The sequence below is a fragment of the Leuciscus leuciscus genome (genome assembly GCF_965113295.1).
Source record: "Leuciscus leuciscus genome assembly, chromosome: 4".
NCBI lineage: Eukaryota > Metazoa > Chordata > Actinopteri > Cypriniformes > Leuciscidae > Leuciscus > Leuciscus leuciscus.
In genome coordinates, this window is record NC_138728.1 from 23,662,113 (window position 1) to 23,683,674 (window position 21,562).

Below are 21,562 nucleotides of genomic sequence, written 5' to 3' on the forward strand. Positions count from 1 at the left end.
ACGGACTGTGTGATTTTTGTGTTGTGACCGTTTGAAAGGTTTATATTTACTTTCTTTGTCTTTATTATAGATGACCATTTATTTCATAACTTGATTTTTGTTTTCATTATCTGTTTCATTGTGATTTGGTTTATCCCTAATCATTTCTATATTTATTTCTTTTCTTGTATTCTGCAGGAGCTGGGTTTTCCTGGAGGCAGGCTGGTGGTTTTAGCTGCAGGCCTTCACCCTAAGTAGGGGTTATAAGTGTGGTGTGATTTTTAATCACTATTTTGTAGTGGAGTGATTCTTCAAAGTGTGTTTGATTGCCATATGCAGCTATAGCTAGCCTGCTTCTCGGTGGTCTCAGCCCCTGCAGTGATCATATTCTTTTTGTTTTTGGTTGCCTTTTTGATTACGAAATGACACTATTGATTGTGTTATTTGTTTAATTGCTTTCTTTAATAAAAATTGCCTGTTTCAATGTGAACTCACGTCTCTAGCCTCTCCTGAGCAAACGGACTTGTGTCCTATTTATTAGATTATTTCCCCGGTAATTCGGGGTGGCGTAGTCATTACTAGACGGCCACGTATTGCTACAAATGCAATGCAACAAGACATAAGTTATATCTCTTTTATGAACACGGGAATGAGTTAGATCTGGTGTGCAATACAATGCAAAGCGAGAAGTGCATAAACTATGTTATTCTTCAATGCACAACGTTAGAACGTTCGTGCAATGTAATGCATTAGTTCTGGTGTGCAATGCAATGCAAGAAGTGCATGTGTTATTCTTCAGTGCACAGCGTTAGATCGTTCGTGCAATGCAATGCAACAACACATAAGTTATATCTCTTTTATGAACACGGGAATGAGTTAGATCTGGTGTGCAATACAATGCAAAGCGAGAAGTGCATAAACTATGTTATTCTTCAGTGCACAACGTTCGTGCACTACGTTAGATCGTTCGCGCAAAGCAATGCATTAGTTCTGGTGTGCAATATGCAATGCAATGATGCAAAAATGCAACAACACATATGTTATCTCTTTAATGCACATGGGAATGAGCTAGTTATTGTATACATTGCAATGCAACAAGCGCATAGCTTATATGATATCCTTCAATGCACATCGTTGTCTGTGTTATCTCGTCACAATGGAAAAAGATTTCCCTTCAATGCACAAATGAATAAGTTTGTTTTAGTGTGCAGTGCAGAAAGCACATATGTTATATGTTTAATTGCATAGATGAAATAGTCCTCGATCTTGGACTTCTTATACATACTCATAGACTCATTTTGATAATTAATAAGCCATATATATGTCCATACCTTTTGAACTCATTTTAAAGGGTCCTCAAAAGTTTTTAAACTATATAAAGTTATAGAATCCTTCTGATTATAAATCAGCTATACAGAGATATACTTGACCTACTGAACATATTTCTAGCCAAAGAGTTCTCGAACATTATCTTGCTATACTACAGATTGACCTTGTGAGGTCCATTTCTGACCTACTCTACTGATTTCTGGCCCTAGAGTACTCGATCTTGAATTTTTATACATTCTCATAGACTGCTTCTGATGTTACATCAGCCATACAAAAGTCCATTTTTTTGAGATGGTCCTCACTGCAGAACATGAAATCCACGGGGAGGAGTCGGATCTAGATCCAACTCCTCCCACCTTACATATACCTAAACCTACCAATCTCCACCCACTGATCCCTAAACCTACCCCTAAACCTACCCATCTCCACCCCTTAATCCCTAAACCCACCCCTAAACCTACCAATCTCCACCCCTTTATCTGGATCCAACTCCGCCCCCCGGATCTCGTGTTCTGCATTGAGGTGCTACTGATTTTTTTCTACTGAACATATATCTGGCCAAAAAGTCCATAAAGATTAACACCATAAATGGCAATCATGATTTCAATCACCATATTGAAATCTTCAGATAGTATATCATCCTGACATAAGTCCATATTTGACATACTGAACTTTTTTCTGGCCAAATGTACTCGAAACTTGACCTTTCCACATATCCTCGTTGACTCTTTCTGATGTTACGTCAGCCATACAGAAGTCCAAAGATTCCTCAATCTTGGACTTTCTATACATACTCATAAGACTCCTTCTGATGAGCCATATAGACCTGTCCATATCTGACCTTTTGAACTAATTTCTGCTCAAAGTGTCCTCAAAAGTTTTCAAACTATATAAAGTTATAGACTCCTTTTGATGTTAAATCTATGGCAAGCCGGTTTAACATTTAATAATTTAAACCGACTAGTCTCTATTTTCATGCTACTAGTACTTATTTTTTAGATACTAGTATCTATTCCATTAAGTACTAGTACTTATTCATTAGCTACTAGTGCTTATTCTTTAGGTACTAGTGCCTATTCTTTAGATACTAGTGCTTATTCTTTAGGTACTAGTACTTATTCAATAGATACTAGTACTTATTCATTAGATACTAGTACTTATTCATTAGATACTAGTACTTATTCAATAGATACTAGTACTTATTCATTAGATACTAGTTCTTATTCATTAGATACTAGTACTTATTCAATAGATACTAGTACTTATTCATTAGATACTAGTACTTATTCATTAGATACTAGTACTTATTCATTAGATACTAGTGCTTATTCATTATCAAGAAGAGTTTCTTCTTCAACTAGTACTTATTCATTAGATACTAGTACCTATTAAATAGATACTAGTACTTATTCATTAGATACTAGTACTTATTCCAATAGTGACTAGTAACTATTCTTTTGTTACTAGTAACAAATACTTTTTTTTGCCATTGACTTCTATGGGGATCTGTCATTCAGATATCAACTATTCAGTTCTGACTAGTATGTATTCCAATTGTGACTAGCACATATATATTAGATACTAGTAGTTATTTATTAGGTACTAGTACTTTTTTTTTAGATACTAGTAACTATTACTAGATACTAGTATGTATTCAATAAACACTAGTACTTATTCATTAGATACTAGTACTTATTCAATAGATACTAGTACTTATTCAATAGATACTAGTACTTATTCATTAGATACTAGTACTTATTCATTAGATACTAGTACTTATTCATTAGATACTAGTACTTATTCATTAGATACTAGTACTTATAAATTAGCTACTAGTACTTATTCAATAGATACTAGTACCTATTTATTAGATACTAGTACTTATAAATTAGCTACTAGTAATTATTCAATAGATACTAGTACCTATTTATTAGATACTAGTATTTATTCCGAATGTTACTAGTAAGATTTTTTATTTTACTAGTCACAACTGCTTTTTTACTCGTCTTATGTTATGACTAGTCAGAAATGCCACTGGATAGTTCAATTAAAAATCTTACTAGTAAAATAAAAAATCTTACTAGTAACATTTGGAATAAATACTAGTATCTAATAAATAGTTACTAGTATCTATTGAATAAGTACTAGTAGCTAATTTATAAGTACTAGTATCTATTGAATAAGTACTAGTATCTAATGAATAAGTACTAGTATCTATTTAATATGTACTAGTATCTATTTAAGAGGTACTAGTATCTAATGACTTAGTACTAGTATTTATTGAATACATACTAGTATCTAGTAATAGGTACTAGTATCTAAAAAATAAGTACTAGTACCCAATAAATAACTACTAGTATCTAATATATATGTACTAGTCACAATTGGAATACATACTATGGCAAGCCGTTTTAACATTTAATCATTTAAACCGACTAGTCTCTATTTTCATGCTACTAGTACTTATTTTTTAGATACTAGTATCTATTCCATTAAGTACTAGTACTTATTCATTAGCTACTAGTGCTTATTCTTTAGATACTAGTGCTTATTCTTTAGGTACTTGTACTTATTCACTAGTTACTAGTCACTATTGGAATAAGTACTAGTATCTAATGAATAAGTACTAGTATCTATTTAATAGGTACTAGTATCTAATGAATAAGTACTAGTATCTAATAATAAGTACTAGTAACTAATGAATAAGTACTAGTGTCTAATAAATAAGAACTAGTATCTAATGAATAAGTACTAGTATCTAATGAATAAGTACTAGTATCTATTTAATAGGTACTAGTATCTAATGAATAAGTACTAGTATCTAATGAATAAGTATTAGTATCTATTGAATAAGTACTAGTACCTAAAGAATAAGCACTAGTATCTAAAGAATAGGCACTAGTACCTAAAGAATAAGCACTAGTAGCTAATGAATAAGTACTAGTACTTAATGGAATAGATACTAGTATCTAAAAAATAAGTACTAGTAGCATGAAAATAGAGACTAGTCGGTTTAAATGATTAAATGTTAAAACGGCTTGCCATATTAAATCAGCCATACAGAAGTCCATATTTGACCTATTTTTGACTATAGAAAAAAAAAAATAGAAGTCCATATTTGACTATAGAAAGTCCAAGACCATTTTTGACCTACTGAACATATTTCTGGCCAGAGTCCGTGAATATTAACACTATATACGTAATGTTAAATCAGGCAGACAGTAGTCCATATTTGACCGATTGAATTTTTTTTTTACCAAAGAGTTCACAAAAGGATTTAGTCTATCATAAACTCATAGACTCCTTCTGATGTTAAATCAGCCAGAAGTCCATATTTGACCCAAGGTCCCAGGTATTTCTGGCCAAAGAGTCCTCGATATTGGGCTTTCTATACATACTCATAGACTCCTTCTGGTGCTTCATAAGCCATATAGATGTCCTTATCTGACCTTTTGAACTTATTTCTGGTCAAAGTCCTCAAAAGTTTTTCAACTATATAAAGTTATAGACTCTTTCTGATGATAAATCAGCCATTCAGACGTCCCCTTTTGACCTACTGGCCAATCAGCCATACAGAAGTCCATATTTGACCTATTTTTGACTATAGAAAAAAAAAAATAGAAGTCCATATTTGACTATAGAAAGTCCAAGACCCTGTGTGCAGCACTCATTTTATTTTCTTAAGGCACAAATGAATGAGTTATTTCTGGCATGCATTGAAATGCAATGTGCATAGCTCAAATGTTTTTCTTAAATGCTAAATCTTAGATCGTGGGTGCAATGCAATGCAACATTTATGTTTATCTCTTCTTTGCACAAGAGGCATTGTAATGCAATAGCTAATGCAATAATTTCCCTTCAATGCAGTGCAGTGCGAAAGCACATATGTTATATGTTTCATTGCATAGATGAAATAGTCCTCGATCTTGGACTTCCTATATACACACTCATAGACTCATTCTGATAATTAATAAGCCGTATATATGTCCATACCTTTTGAACTAATTTCTGGTCAAAGGGTATATAAAGTTATAGACTCCTTCTGATTATAAATCAGCTAGAGGCCCCATTTTGACCTACTGAACATAATTCTGGCCAAAGAGTTCTTGAACATTATCTTGCTATACTAAAGATTGACTTCTTGTGATGTTATATTAACCAGCCAGTAGTCCATTTTTGACCTACTGAACATATTTCTGGCCAGCGTCCATGAACATTAATTCACTAAACACACAGACTGACTTTTCGTAATGTTAAATCAGGTAGACAGTATTCCATATTTGACCGATTGAAAAAAAATTGACCAAAGAGTTTCAAATGGATTTTTTCTATCATCAATCTTAATTATTATCTATCTTATAGACTCCTTCTGATGTTAAATCAGCCATACAGAAGTCCATATTTGACCTACCGAAAATATTACTGGGCAAAGAGTCCTTAAAGATTACCACTATACATTCAGATTGATATCTTCGGATGTTATATCATCCTGACAAAAGTCCATATTTGACATACTGACATTTTTTCTGGTCAAAGAGTCTAAACTTGACTCTTTCTAATGTTACGTCAGCCATACAGAAAGTCCATTATTGACCCAAGGAACATATTTCTGGCCAAAGAGTTCTCAATCTTGAACTTTCTATACATACTCATAGACTCTTTCTGACTCTTCATAAGTTATATAGATGTCCATATCTGGCGAATTGAAAATATTTTTGGCAAAAAGGTCCTCACAAGTTAACTTACTAAATACTCATAGACTTCTTCTGATGATACATCACTTAAACAGGTGTCCATATGTGACACTCTGAATATATTTTTGGCCAAAGAATCATTGTACATTAACTTTCAATACCTATTGACTCAAGAGTAAAAATTTGACCTCTTTTGGTCTGATTTATCATCAGAATGAGTCTATAATTTTACATAGTTTAAAAACTTTTGAGAAATAATAATAGGTCATATACGAAGAATCAGAAGGAGACTATGAGTGTGTATAGAAAGTTCAAGATTGAGGACTCTTTGGACAGAAATATGTTCCTTGGGTCAATTGTGGACTTCTGTATGGCTGATGTAACATCAGATGGAGTCAACGAGTATGTATTGAAAGGTCAAGTTTCGAGTACTCTTAGGCATGAAATATGTAGGTCAACAGTAGGTGCAACCCGGTATCACGACAAGACGTGAAATAATCACGTTGGTCCACTTTGGAAAACGTGTAGATGTCACAGTTTAACACCCTCATACGTGAATCTTACACGTGTGCGTTTGAGCCACTAATCCTACCCCTAAACTTAACCTAACCATTTCTTAAAACTACATAGGCTACAATTATAAAGAAAAACAACAGACAGACAAGTATAATCATAATTTATTTATTGAGAAAATGTCAAAACCGGTACCGAAAGTTATGAGGTTCCATTTGTGCCAAAAATGAGTCGACTGCTTTGTGCTTTGTACTACACATTTGTCCTTGTCAACAGTCATTTTCTAGTTGTTCGAAAAATTGGTATATGTTGATGTGTGTGTTCTCTGTTTATGTCGATTTGTTCCGTCGTCCTTACTGTATTGATCCTCCTTTTTCAGAAAAAATAGTATATGTTGATGTGTGTGTTCTCTGTTTATGTCGATTTGTTCCGTCGTCCTTACTGTATTGATCCTCCTTTTTCAGAAAAAATAGTATATGTTGATATGTATGTTCTTTGTTTATGTCGATTTGATCTGTCTTCCGTACTTGAACTGTAGTCCTAGCCTAAACTGTCGTCCGGTTCAGTCATCTTAACTGTCGTCTTGTTCAGTCATCTTAACTGTCGTCCTGTTCAGTCATCTTACTGTCGTCCTGTTCAGTCATCTTAACTGTCGTCCTGTTCTGTCATCTTAACTGTCGTCTTGTTCTGTCATCTTAACTGTCGTCCTGTTCTGTCATCTTAACTGTCGTCCTGTTCTGTCATCCTAGCTGTCGTCCTGTTCTGTCATCTTAACTGTCGTCCTGTTCTGTCATCCTAGCTGTCGTCTTGTTCTGTCATCTTAACTGTCGTCCTGTTCTGTCATCCTAGCTGTCGTCCTGTTCTGTCATCTTAACTGTCGTCCTGTTCTGTCATCTTAACTGTCGTCCTGTTCAGTCATCCTAGCTGTCGTCCTGTTCTGTCATCCTAACTGTCGTCCTGTTCAGTCATCCTAACTGTCGTCCTGTTCTGTCATCCTAACTGTCGTCCTGTTCAGTCATCCTAACTGTCATCCTAGCTGTCGTCCTGTTCTGTCATCCTAGCTGTCGTCCTGTTCTGTCATCTTAACTGTCGTCCTGTTCAGTCATCTTACTGTCGTCCTGTTCAGTCATCCTAGTTGTCGTCTTGTCCAGTCATCCTAACTGTCGTCCTGTTCTGTCATCTTAACTGTCGTCCTGTTCAGTCATCTTACTGTCGTCCTGTTCAGTCATCCTAGTTGTCGTCTTGTCCAGTCATCCTAACTGTCGTCCTGTTCTGTCATCTTAACTGTCGTCCTGTTCTGTCATCTTAACTGTCGTCCTGTTCTGTCATCTTAACTGTCGTCTTGTCCAGTCATCCTAACTGTCGTCCTGTTCTGTCATCTTAACTGTCGTCCTGTTCAGTCATCCTAACTGTCGTCTTGTTCAGTCATATTAACTGTCGTCCTGTTCTGTCATCTTAACTGTCGTCTTGTTCAGTCATCTTAACTGCCATCTTGTTCTGTCATCTTAACTGTCGTCCTGTTCATTCTATCATTAAAGTAAACAGTTTCAAATGTGTACATACACAAAAATCACGCAAAGATGTCAAAATAAGAGCAAAGTAGGTTTACTAAATAATTCCTCACATTCCCTTGTGTTTCAAAATAAAAGCCCTACAGTATGTTCTCTCAATGAATTGCACTGAATGTTTTATAAATGCAATTTATACTAATGAAAGCAAGCAGTTATTAGTGGCATTTCACAAAAGTTAAGCTATGCTGACAGAGAGGACAAGCAGCAGCAGTGAAGCAGACAGACCTACAAACACCCAAGCTCTCAGAGCTGCAGCAATTCAACAGGCTTAGATTATTATCTAAGTGTTTGACATTATAAAAAAGGATCCCTACAGAGAGGATTTTCTTTAAAGAGTAAAATCGGCTTTTTTTTTAAACAAGAAACATCTCATAGATCGGTATGGCTAAACCCACCAGAATCCATATTAATAAACAGTAATTTTAGCATGTAAAGATCCATCTTATATTCACGTCAATCGGTAGAGTATCTGTTAATTTACACCAAAACCAGAGTGATGATTGTCAGGAAAGCAGAAAGGCGAACAAACATCTTTTTCATAGGTTCATTTTGATTCTGTCAACTTTGAATGTGTATTTTCTGATGCAAAAAATGTGTTTACTTACATGGAGTCTAGTGTGTTTAGTGAATGCAATTTCAGAAAATGTTTATGTAAAAGAAAAAAAAAAGAAAAAGGATCTTGCTCTAACAGAAAGCTCGACCTCCAGAGGATTCCTTTCCATAATGTTGTCAGACACTTGGGACATTAATCTGATTATCTCAGTTGCAAAAACCATAAAGGCCATGAATTGAAAAACATAATTGTTATATTAAAAAACTAAACAGTAATTGCTTTCAGTGTTGCATACCACGGGATATCAAAGACACATTTTTCTTGTCCTCTGGTCCAGTAAAGTACATGCTGTCCTTGATTGCCATGACCAGCAGGCGGAGGAATTCTCTGCTAGGGCCGCCGTCATCTACAGCCCCCTCTGTGGTGCCATCAATGTCAACAAACACAACATTGAGGCGATGATCTGGAGAAAACCTTGGCCTCCTGAATGCTCTGAAGGCACTCTCCAGTACAGACTCCCTCATGACATTCACACTGTTGGACCGTGGAGGCACTCCAGTGTCAAGCCGGTTGGTGATGTTTTTTAAGATAGACATCAAATCAGGCCTGCAAAATATAAAATGTAAAAATTTTCAACAATTAAATGCTTTTATATAAGTGTATATATTATTACTACAATAACAGCCATGTGTGAAACAACATATTGTGATCCACAATATAAATAAAGACAATCACAAATGTCACAACAGTTTTGGTGCAATGAATAAGTGAAAATTGGAGGCCTGCAGTGGGTGAGCACTTACTTTTGAGACCCAACAAAAACCTGAGATGTTGCTGCTATCACTTTACTGAATTCTGTCAGATTACACATGGAATAACCCTGCAATTTATTTGTGGTGTTAATTGGTACTTACTCAATGGTGAGAGCCTCATCCAGTGTATCATTACTGGGTAGCAAAGTCATGGATCTGCCAAGGAAAGTAGCATCATTAGCTTGCAATCAGAGAGCAACTACCACGAGTTAAAGAAATGTTCATTTTAAACATTAGCACTATAGGTTATAGTACCAAAAGTAGTGTTGACTTTGCTAGCAAATGGTGTCATTAATAATCAAAAAGCAAATTATATGCCGAAAATTGCCTACTAGGATTTGTGACTTAAAGGAGAACTCCGGTCAATTTTAACATTGAGTTCATTTTTTTGTAAATTTGGAGTGCTGTCAGTACAGAGAACAACGACAAAAATCGGTGTTGCCTACACCATGTTATCCTCTTTTTAAAATTTGCACCCTGTTGACTTCAATGGGGAAGTTTTAAACCTGCTTTTAGCCTCTTAACATCCTTGATGTGTCATTACAAGTGCCCAGCCAATGTGAGTGATTCCTTCAGAGTGAACGCGGGTAGATGTGAAAAATATGAATAAAAATAAAGTTAATTCGGCCAGCGCTCATACCTGTATTTACATCCTGTTTTCGGTTGAAGTCCATAGTAATCGATTGTCGAGTTCACGCGCATAGTCTAGTACTTATTCAATAGATACTAGTCACTTACCTATGATCACGCGCGTGAACTCGACAATCGATTACTATGGACTTCAACCGAAAACAGGATGTAAATACAGGTATGAGCGCTGGCCGAATTAACTTAATTTTTATTCATATCTTTCACATCTACTGCAGTCAGATTCACCCGTGTTCACTCTGGTTATGTCACATTTTATGGAGTTGACATCTTTTGGTTAAAACAAATATAGTTTTGTTTTAACAGATTACTTACTCGCTTGGATCAACATGATTACTTTCTGTTGTTGGGTGTGATGGGGACACGTCATTTAGCTGGTGTTGATCTTCCACCAAGTTCTGTAATAAAACCAATGATCAGATTTACAAATACATATTCTGTGTAATTCATTCTGTGTATTATCTAATAAACATGCAGAAAGTATGTACACCAATTTTTTCGATGTCACTGTACCAAAATTTCAGTTGTCACTACAAATACCAGTCAATTTTCAGTTCTACATACTATTTGCTACCATAGCAAAAACTATAGAACTATTAAACTGTTAGAAAATAAGAAATACAAAATACATTTAATGAGTTAATTAATGATGATAATTATAATAATTATAAGTATGTTACATCAAAAATGACTGACTAAACATTACTGATAAGCTGTATAAAAAAAAAAAAAAAAAAAAAAAGCAATAACATGAAGAACAATTATTTTGATTTCTTTTACAAAAAATAGTGGCTACACTGCACAATGAATTTCTTAATTACATTGTATTTATGATGCAATGATTCACAAGTCTGTAGAACAAAAACTCCTGCTTTTTAACATCTCTGTATTTGCCTACAATGCTGCAAAAAACATGTTGTAAAAAGAAATCTTAGAGCTCCAGGCATAGACTTATTCAATTTAAGGTAGTGCATCGTATTAATTGGTCTAGGGTGCAACTCGGCAAGATATTTCCTGGTTTTTTGTTTTGTTTTGTTTTCTCAGAAATTCTTACCACAGTAATAGACCCCAACCCATTGACCGCTTTATTTGGGGTTCTTCCGGAAAATGTTAAACTTACAGCTTTAGAGATGGATAATATTGTTGCACACTGTTGGCTAGATGACTTATACTAATCAATAGGAAGCTGCCATCTACTCCAACCCTACCGTCAGTGGGGTTTTGACCTACTTTTTTCCCTCAAACTTGAAAAGATTAAATTTGGAGTCAGAATGAAAAACCTGATCTTTTCTTGAAATCTTGAAGGCCATTTTTATATTTTTAAGGAGACTTTTCCCCCCTAGTTTATTTAGTTGTTTATGTATATGCATATGTTACTGTGAGGGAATATATGTTCATTTGTATGTGAGCATAAATTATGTAACAATCTGATGCTTATACTGTGCTTGATATCTTACGTAATAATAAAATAAAAAAACAGAAAAGTGCACACAAACATAAAACGCAACAGCGTGTTTGAAAGTAGCCGCTTATCAGCAAGTACTGTTTGACGTTGTTAACAGTGCATGCCAAACAGCATTTTGTTTCAACACACTGTTAGACTTACATCATGCACATCCTCTTCATCACTTGAGATGACAACTTCAGGTCTGTTTAAAAACAATTAAAAACAACACTCTTAGCCGTTAAGGCATAAAGCAAGCACTGAATTTGCCAGTCATAAAACAAATAACCAGAAATATACATACAGTGGATCTTCAGTCTGAAGTGGAGTACAACAAGCTGAATCACCTCCAGCCTCTTGTGAGACATCTGCTGCTGACTGTCCTGAGGACACTTCCTGCTTGTGTGTACAAAATTTTAATTTGTTATTTCTTTGAAAATGTTTGTAGAAGTAAAAATGTCATGAACACAAACCTGAAAGGATAGTTCGATTGCAATTTCGGACATCTTCGTCATCACTGGAACTGATATACAAATAGATCAATTTTAACCCACAACAAACACATTCACCAAAAAGTAAGGACATTCTTACATGTCGTTTACTAGCACAGAGTAGCACCTATTCTCTGGTTGGGTGAGTGAATCATTTAATTCTTCAGAAATTTCACCAGTTGTTGTGCTGTTTGCATGGAATAAGAAAAATACAGTACTTTTATGTTCAAAGATAGCCCATACTTAATTTAAAGTGAGATATGAACAGTCAGTAGACAAAATTTACCATTTGCATGTCGCAATGTGTTCTGCCAGTTGAGAGAGAATTATGCTTTGCTTGCATGTGAAACACTCCTGCATGACAGCTGGAACCTGCTATTGAAGTGTATTAAAAATTAAACAAAACATGAACATACACTTTCTTTAAAAAAGGTTAGTTTATCGGTTTGCACATTGCACTTACGTTTCCTTCATGAGGTTGTAGTACAAGACGTTTTTGCAGGGGAATAATGTAGATTGGGGTCCGCTTTCCTTTACAGAAATTTCTTAAATAGGCCACCGAGTAGCCCGAGGGTGGAATTGGGATGATGGATAACTCCCTTCTGCGATCACTCCTGGCTAATGTGAATCCCCCAGCACCTCTAAGTAGAGGGTATGCCTGGTAAAGGCATTCGGCAACATCTGAATGGCTGCCCACATTACTCGTAAAAGTAATACATTTGCGGCCCAGACCACATTCCTCCAGAATCCTTGTGTCCTCGACACTTGGCAGAAAAGTGCTCTCTGGTTCAGAGAGACAGGAAAAATTATGGCTCCAGGGAACTTCTTTTTTCCTTTGAAGGTGTTTTCCCGGAAAGCCCCCAGACTCTGAATATGGCCGAAAAAGTCTTGAAAGATTCATCTGGATGTCATCTTCCCTTGATGATGATGATGATGCTTGGCTACTCTGAGAATCAGAGGTGGATTGATAGGGTCGCCAGCGGGTTGAGTTTGTTCTGTAGCATGGGGTGGTTGGGAACAGACTGTGAGACGGGGGCCTAGGGGGGGGCCTAGGGGGCATCAGAGACGGGGAGGATGTCCCTGGCAGGATGTCCCTGGTAGGAGTTCCTTGTGAGGAGGTACATCTTTCAGCCAGTAAATTGGTGGTTCTTTGTATCTGGCGAAGTAATTCGCGCATGTCTTCTTCTGAGCTGTTCAAATACACGCACAAATTAAAAAATTTAAAATATTACACTAAAAAATACTTTTTATTTATTAAATTTGTTTAATATTTTAACTTCAAAAGAATGGTTCACTTTAAAATGAAAAATAAAGGTCATAATTACTTTTCATGGTACATTCATAATTAATTCATGGTACTAATGCCCCTTTTTTTTCAGAACACTAAAGGTAAAAATAAGAAGTCCTGTTCAATATAGTTGTACGGGAAATGCACCCCTGAGTAGCCTATGGCTCCTGTCACTTTAAAACCGAATGCACTGATCTAATATAATGACGGATGTGCATCTGATTTTCTCCATATTGTTTACCTTCACTTAATACATGACCTAATGTGTTTACGTGAATACCCGTCCAGTCGGGCATTTTTGCGCGTTAGAGGCATACACACTTCTAGTGTGCGCGCGCTGCTGAGGACTGCCTATTAACAAATCCTGAATTCAGATCTCTTGCAGGGGTTTTATTGTAATTTTAATAACTTATCAAGGAGGTTTTGCCTTTTATTTTCTCATTCATACACGATTCTTTATAGCTCAAACTGATCAGTCATGGTGCAAAGCATTGACACCGTTTTAAGATTTCAGAAAAGTTCATCTTCACTGTTCAGTTGCATTTTAACACTTTTGAAACGTGGATTTAAGACATTTGAATACATAGCTACGCCTTATTTTTACAATAACAAATATAGGACATTTTATGGCTTTAATGATCCACGGGCACCCTGCTGTAAAAAGATGCAAAAGTAGCCTACAGGTTGTATATTCCAGCCTGGTCTCATTGTTAAATAAGTAGGTATTAATTCGTAATTTTCAAAGATAGAAAATGTACTTTTTGTACGTTTGGATATATGCTGAAACGTATAATATGGACGTATCTGCAACGTTTAAGCGCAACATTATTACGATTTTACAGCTAAAAAACATAAACTATTTACGAATATTTCATATCATAAAGATATCTGTATGATTCCCCTTTTACCATTTTATAGATTATAAATGTAAGATCCCTTAACCTTACTCCCATACCTAAACATACCCATTTTATAGACAATATTAAAAGGATAAAACGTAATGTCATCCGTAGGTAAACGTAATATGTGTAGGGAAATGGCAGTTTTATTACATCTGGCATATAGGCATATTTAATTAATTCATAAAAAATGCAAATCAAATTGTTTTCTACAAACTCCACCAGATTCTTGTTCTACATCTCACAGACTACCACTGTGGTGATTTACATGTTGTTTTACTGTTTTATTATTTAATAATGAACTGTCAAAGTCCTATACTGTATACCTTGTTATACAGCAATATTTAATAAATTCATAAAAAATGCAAATCAAATTGTTTTCTGCAAACTCCACCAGATTCTTGTTCTACATCTCACAGACTACCACTGTGGTGATTTACATGTTGTTTTACTGTTTTATTATTTAATAATTAACTGTCAAAGTCCTATACTGTATACCTTGTTATACAGCAATATTTAATAAATTCATAAAAAATGCAAATCAAATTGTTTTCTGCAAACTCCACCAGATTCTTGTTCTACATCTCACAGACTACCACTGTGGTGATTTACATGTTGTTTTACTGTTTTATTATTTAATAATTAACTGTCAAAGTCCTATACTGTATACCTGGCATATAGGCATATTTAATAAATTCATAAAAAATGCAAATCAAATTGTTTTCTACAAACTCCACCAGATTCTTGTTCTACATCTCACAGACTACCACTGTGGTGATTTACATGTTGTTTTACTGTTTTATTATTTAATAATTAACTGTCAAAGTCCTATACTGTATACCTTGTTATACAGCAATATTTAATAAATTCATAAAAAATGCAAATCAAATTGTTTTCTGCAAACTCCACCAGATTCTTGTTCTACATCTCACAGACTACCACTGTGGTGATTTACATGTTGTTTTACTGTTTTATTATTTAATAATTAACTGTCAAAGTCCTATACTGTATACCTTGTTATACAGCAATATTTAATAAATTCATAAAAAATGCAAATCAAATTGTTTTCTGCAAACTCCACCAGATTCTTGTTCTACATCTCACAGACTACCACTGTGGTGATTTACATGTTGTTTTACTGTTTTATTATTTAATAATTAACTGTCAAAGTCCTATACTGTATACCTTGTTATACAGCAATATTTAATAAATTCATAAAAAATGCATATCAAATTGTTTTCTGCAAACTCCACCAGATTCTTGTTCTACATCTCACAGACTACCACTGTGGTGATTTTCATGTTGTTTTACTGTTTTATTATTTAATAATTAACTGCCAAAGTCTTATACTGTATACCTGGCATAAAGGCATATTTAATAAATTCATAAAAAATGCAAATCAAATTGTTTTCTACAAACTCCACCAGATTCTTGTTCTACATCTCACAGACTACCACTGTGGTGATTTACATGTTGTTTTACTGTTTTATTATTTAATAATTAACTGTCAAAGTCCTATACTGTATACCTGGCTGTATAGGCATATTTAATAAATTCATAAAAAATGCAAATCAAATTGTTTTCTACAAACTCCACCAGATTCTTGTTCTAAATCTCACAGACTACCACTGTGGTGATTTTCATGTTGTTTTACTGTTTTATTATTGAATAATTAACTGCCAAAGTCCTATACAGTATACCTGGCATATAGGCATATTTAATAAATTCATAAAAAATGCAAATCAAATTGTTTTCTACAAACTCCACCAGATTCTTGTTCTACATCTCACAGACTACCACTGTGGTGATTTACATGTTGTTTTACTGTTTTATTATTTAATAATTAACTGTCAAAGTCCTATACTGTATACCTTGTTATAGAGCAATATTTAATAAATTCATAAAAAATGCAAATCAAATTGTTTTCTGCAAACTCCACCAGATTCTTGTTCTACATCTTAAAGACTACCACTGTGGTCATTTTCATGTTGTTTTACTGTTTTATTATTTAATAATGAACTGTCAAAGTCCTATACTGTATACCTGGCATATAGGCATATTTAATAAATTCATAAAAAATGCAAATCAAATTGTTTTCTGCAAATTCCACCAGATTCTTGTTCTACATCTCACAGACTACCACTGTGGTGATTATCATGTTGTTTTACTGTTTTATTATTTAATAATTAACTGTCAAAGTCCTATACTGTATACCTGGCATATAGGCATATTTAATAAATTCATAAAAAATGCAAATCAAATTGTTTTCTACAAACTCCACCAGATTCTTGTTCTACATCTCACAGACTACCACTGTGGTGATTTACATGTTGTTTTACTGTTTTATTATTTAATAATTAACTGTCAAAGTCCTATACTGTATACCTTGTTATACAGCAATATTTAATAAATTCATAAAAAATGCAAATCAAATTGTTTTCTGCAAACTCCACCAGATTCTTGTTCTACATCTCACAGACTACCACTGTGGTGATTTACATGTTGTTTTACTGTTTTATTATTTAATAATTAACTGTCAAAGTCCTATACTGTATACCTTGTTATACAGCAATATTGAATAAATTCATAAAAAATGCAAATCAAATTGTTTTCTGCAAATTCCACCAGATTCTTGTTCTACATCTCACAGATTACCACTGTGGTGATTTACATGTTGTTTTACTGTTTTATTATTTAATAATTAACTGTCAAAGTCCTATACTGTATACCTTGTTATACAGCAATATTTAATAAATTCATAAAAAATGCAAATCAAATTGTTTTCTACAAACTCCACCAGATTCTTGTTCTACATCTCACAGACTACCACTGTGGTGATTTTCATGTTGTTTTACTGTTTTATTATTGAATAATTAACTGCCAAAGTCCTATACAGTATACCTGGCATATAGGCATATTTAATAAATTCATAAAAAATGCAAATCAAATTGTTTTCTACAAACTCCACCAGATTCTTGTTCTACATCTCACAGACTACCACTGTGGTGATTTACATGTTGTTTTACTGTTTTATTATTTAATAATTAACTGTCAAAGTCCTATACTGTATACCTTGTTATAGAGCAATATTTAATAAATTCATAAAAAATGCAAATCAAATTGTTTTCTGCAAACTCAACCAGATTCTTGTTCTACATCTTAAAGGCTACCACTGTGGTCATTTTCATGTTGTTTTACTGTTTTATTATTTAATAATTAACTGTCAAAGTCCTATACTGTATACCTGGCATATAGGCATATTTAATAAATTCATAAAAAATGCAAATCAAATTGTTTTCTGCAAATTCCACCAGATTCTTGTTCTACATCTCACAGACTACCACTGTGGTGATTTACATGTTGTTTTACTGTTTTATTATTTAATAATTAACTGTCAAAGTCCTATACTGTATACCTTGTTATACAGCAATATTTAATAAATTCATAAAAAATGCAAATCAAATTGTTTTCTACAAACTCCACCAGATTCTTGTTCTACATCTCACAGACTACCACTGTGGTGATTTTCATGTTGTTTTACTGTTTTATTATTTAATAATTAACTGTCAAAGTCCTATACTGTATACCTGGCATATAGGCATATTTAATAAATTCATAAAAAATGCAAATCAAATTGTTTTCTACAAACTCCACCAGATTCTTGTTCTACATCTCACAGACTACCACTGTGGTGATTTACATGTTGTTTTACTGTTTTATTATTTAATAATTAACTGTCAAAGTCCTATACTGTATACCTTGTTATACAGCAATATTTAATACATTCATAAAAAATGCAAATCAAATTGTTTTCTGCAAACTCCACCAGATTCTTGTTCTACATCTCACAGACTACCACTGTGGTGATTTACATGTTGTTTTACTGTTTTATTATTTAATAATTAACTGTCAAAGTCCTATACTGTATACCTTGTTATACAGCAATATTTAATAAATTCATAAAAAATGCAAATCAAATTGTTTTCTGCAAATTCCACCAGATTCTTGTTCTACATCTCACAGACTACCACTGTGGTGATTTACATGTTGTTTTACTGTTTTATTATTTAATAATTAACTGTCAAAGTCCTATACTGTATACCTTGTTATACAGCAATATTTAATAAATTCATAAAAAATGCAAATCAAATTATTTTCTGCAAATTCCACCAGATTCTTGTTCTACATCTCACAGACTACCACTGTGGTGATTTACATGTTGTTTTACTGTTTTATTATTTAATAATTAACTGTCAAAGTCCTATACTGTATACCTTGTTATACAGCAATATTTAATAAATTCATAAAAAATGCAAATCAAATTGTTTTCTACAAACTCCACCAGATTCTTGTTCTACATCTCACAGACTACCACTGTGGTGATTTTCATGTTGTTTTACTGTTTTATTATTGAATAATTAACTGCCAAAGTCCTATACAGTATACCTGGCATATAGGCATATTTAATAAATTCATAAAAAATGCAAATCAAATTGTTTTCTACAAACTCCACCAGATTCTTGTTCTACATCTCACAGACTACCACTGTGGTGATTTACATGTTGTTTTACTGTTTTATTATTTAATAATTAACTGTCAAAGTCCTATACTGTATACCTTGTTATAGAGCAATATTTAATAAATTCATAAAAAATGCAAATCAAATTGTTTTCTGCAAACTCAACCAGATTCTTGTTCTACATCTTAAAGGCTACCACTGTGGTCATTTTCATGTTGTTTTACTGTTTTATTATTTAATAATTAACTGTCAAAGTCCTATACTGTATACCTGGCATATAGGCATATTTAATAAATTCATAAAAAATGCAAATCAAATTGTTTTCTGCAAATTCCACCAGATTCTTGTTCTACATCTCACAGACTACCACTGTGGTGATTTACATGTTGTTTTACTGTTTTATTATTTAATAATTAACTGTCAAAGTCCTATACTGTATACCTTGTTATACAGCAATATTTAATAAATTCATAAAAAATGCAAATCAAATTGTTTTCTACAAACTCCACCAGATTCTTGTTCTACATCTCACAGACTACCACTGTGGTGATTTTCATGTTGTTTTACTGTTTTATTATTTAATAATTAACTGTCAAAGTCCTATACTGTATACCTGGCATATAGGCATATTTAATAAATTCATAAAAAATGCAAATCAAATTGTTTTCTACAAACTCCACCAGATTCTTGTTCTACATCTCACAGACTACCACTGTGGTGATTTACATGTTGTTTTACTGTTTTATTATTTAATAATTAACTGTCAAAGTCCTATACTGTATACCTTGTTATACAGCAATATTTAATACATTCATAAAAAATGCAAATCAAATTGTTTTCTGCAAACTCCACCAGATTCTTGTTCTACATCTCACAGACTACCACTGTGGTGATTTACATGTTGTTTTACTGTTTTATTATTTAATAATTAACTGTCAAAGTCCTATACTGTATACCTTGTTATACAGCAATATTTAATAAATTCATAAAAAATGCAAATCAAATTGTTTTCTGCAAATTCCACCAGATTCTTGTTCTACATCTCACAGACTACCACTGTGGTGATTTACATGTTGTTTTACTGTTTTATTATTTAATAATTAACTGTCAAAGTCCTATACTGTATACCTTGTTATACAGCAATATTGAATAAATTCATAAAAAATGCAAATCAAATTGTTTTCTGCAAACTCCACCAGATTCTTGTTCTACATCTCACAGACTACCACTGTGGTGATTTACATGTTGTTTTACTGTTTTATTATTTAATAATTAACTGTCAAAGTCCTATACTGTATACCTTGTTATACAGCAATATTTAATAAATTCATAAAAAATGCAAATCAAATTATTTTCTGCAAATTCCACCAGATTCTTGTTCTACATCTCACAGACTACCACTGTGGTGATTTACATGTTGTTTTACTGTTTTATTATTTAATAATTAACTGTCAAAGTCCTATACTGTATACCTTGTTATACAGCAATATTGAATAAATTCATAAAAAATGCAAATCAAATTGTTTTCTGCAAACTCCACCAGATTCTTGTTCTACATCTCACAGACTACCACTGTGGTGATTTACATGTTGTTTTACTGTTTTATTATTTAATAATTAACTGTCAAAGTCCTATACTGTATACCTTGTTATACAGCAATATTTAATAAATTCATAAAAAATGCAAATCAAATTGTTTTCTGCAAACTCCACCAGATTCTTGTTCTACATCTCACAGACTACCACTGTGGTGATTTTCATGTTGTTTTACTGTTTTATTATTTAATAATTAACTGTCAAAGTCCTAAACTGTATACCTGGCATATAGGCATATTTAATGAATTCATAAAAAATGCAAATCAAATTGTTTTCTACAAACTCCACCAGATTCTTGTTCTACATCTCACAGACTACCACTGTGGTGATTTACATGTTGTTTTACTGTTTTATTATTTAATAATTAACTGTCAAATTCCTATACTGGATACCTTGTTATACAGCAATATTTAATAAATTCATAAAAAATGCTAATCAAATTGTTTTCTGCAAACTCCACCAGATTCTTGTTCTACATCTTAAAGACTACCACTGTGGTGATTATCATGTTGTTTTACTGTTTTGTTATTTAATAATTAACTGTCAAAGTCCTATACTGTATACCTGGCATATAGGCATATTTAATAAATTCATAAAAAATGCAAATCAAATTGTTTTCTACAAACTCCACCAGATTCTTGTTCTACATCTCACAGACTACCACTGTGGTGATTTACATGTTGTTTTACTGTTTTATTATTTAATAATTAACTGTCAAAGTCCTATACTGGATACCTTGTTATACAGCAATATTTAATAAATTCATAAAAAATGCAAATCAAATTGTTTTCTACAAACTCCACCAGATTCTTGTTCTACATCTCACAGACTACCACTGTGGTGATTTTCATGTTGTTTTACTGTTTTATTATTGAATAATTAACTGCCAAAGTCCTATACAGTATACCTGGCATATAGGCATATTTAATAAATTCATAAAAAATGCAAATCAAATTGTTTTCTACAAACTCCACCAGATTCTTGTTCTACATCTCACAGACTACCACTGTGGTGATTTACATGTTGTTTTACTGTTTTATTATTTAATAATTAACTGTCAAAGTCCTATACTGTATACCTTGTTATAGAGCAATATTTAATAAATTCATAAAAAATGCAAATCAAATTGTTTTCTGCAAACTCCACCAGATTCTTGTTCTACATCTTAAAGACTACCACTGTGGTCATTTTCATGTTGTTTTACTGTTTTATTATTTAATAATTAAC

The 21,562-nt window shown here is 33.2% G+C and overlaps 1 protein-coding gene across 5 annotated transcripts; it reads right to left on the reverse strand.

Annotated features, from left to right (window-relative positions):
- Positions 1-7,918: 7,918 nt before the first annotated feature.
- Positions 7,919-13,047, reverse strand: LOC309498018 (uncharacterized protein). 5 transcript variants are annotated; one of them, XM_082168490.1, is made up of 8 exons: positions 12,498-13,047; positions 12,321-12,409; positions 12,017-12,066; positions 11,848-11,939; positions 11,706-11,748; positions 10,415-10,497; positions 9,554-9,607; positions 7,919-9,245 (listed from the first exon to the last, which is right to left on the reverse strand). In XM_082168490.1, the coding sequence occupies exons 3-8, from the start codon at positions 12,056-12,058 to the stop codon at positions 8,921-8,923; spliced, it is 639 nt and encodes a 212-aa protein (XP_082024616.1). In that variant the 5' UTR covers positions 12,059-12,066; positions 12,321-12,409; positions 12,498-13,047; the 3' UTR covers positions 7,919-8,920. The 5 variants fall into 5 exon arrangements, with proteins under 5 accessions (XP_082024616.1, XP_082024617.1, XP_082024615.1 ...); XM_082168491.1 differs by adding an exon at positions 12,135-12,221 and having other exon boundaries at positions 12,321-13,047; XM_082168489.1 differs by having other exon boundaries at positions 12,017-12,221; positions 12,321-13,047.
- Positions 13,048-21,562: the final 8,515 nt, after the last annotated feature.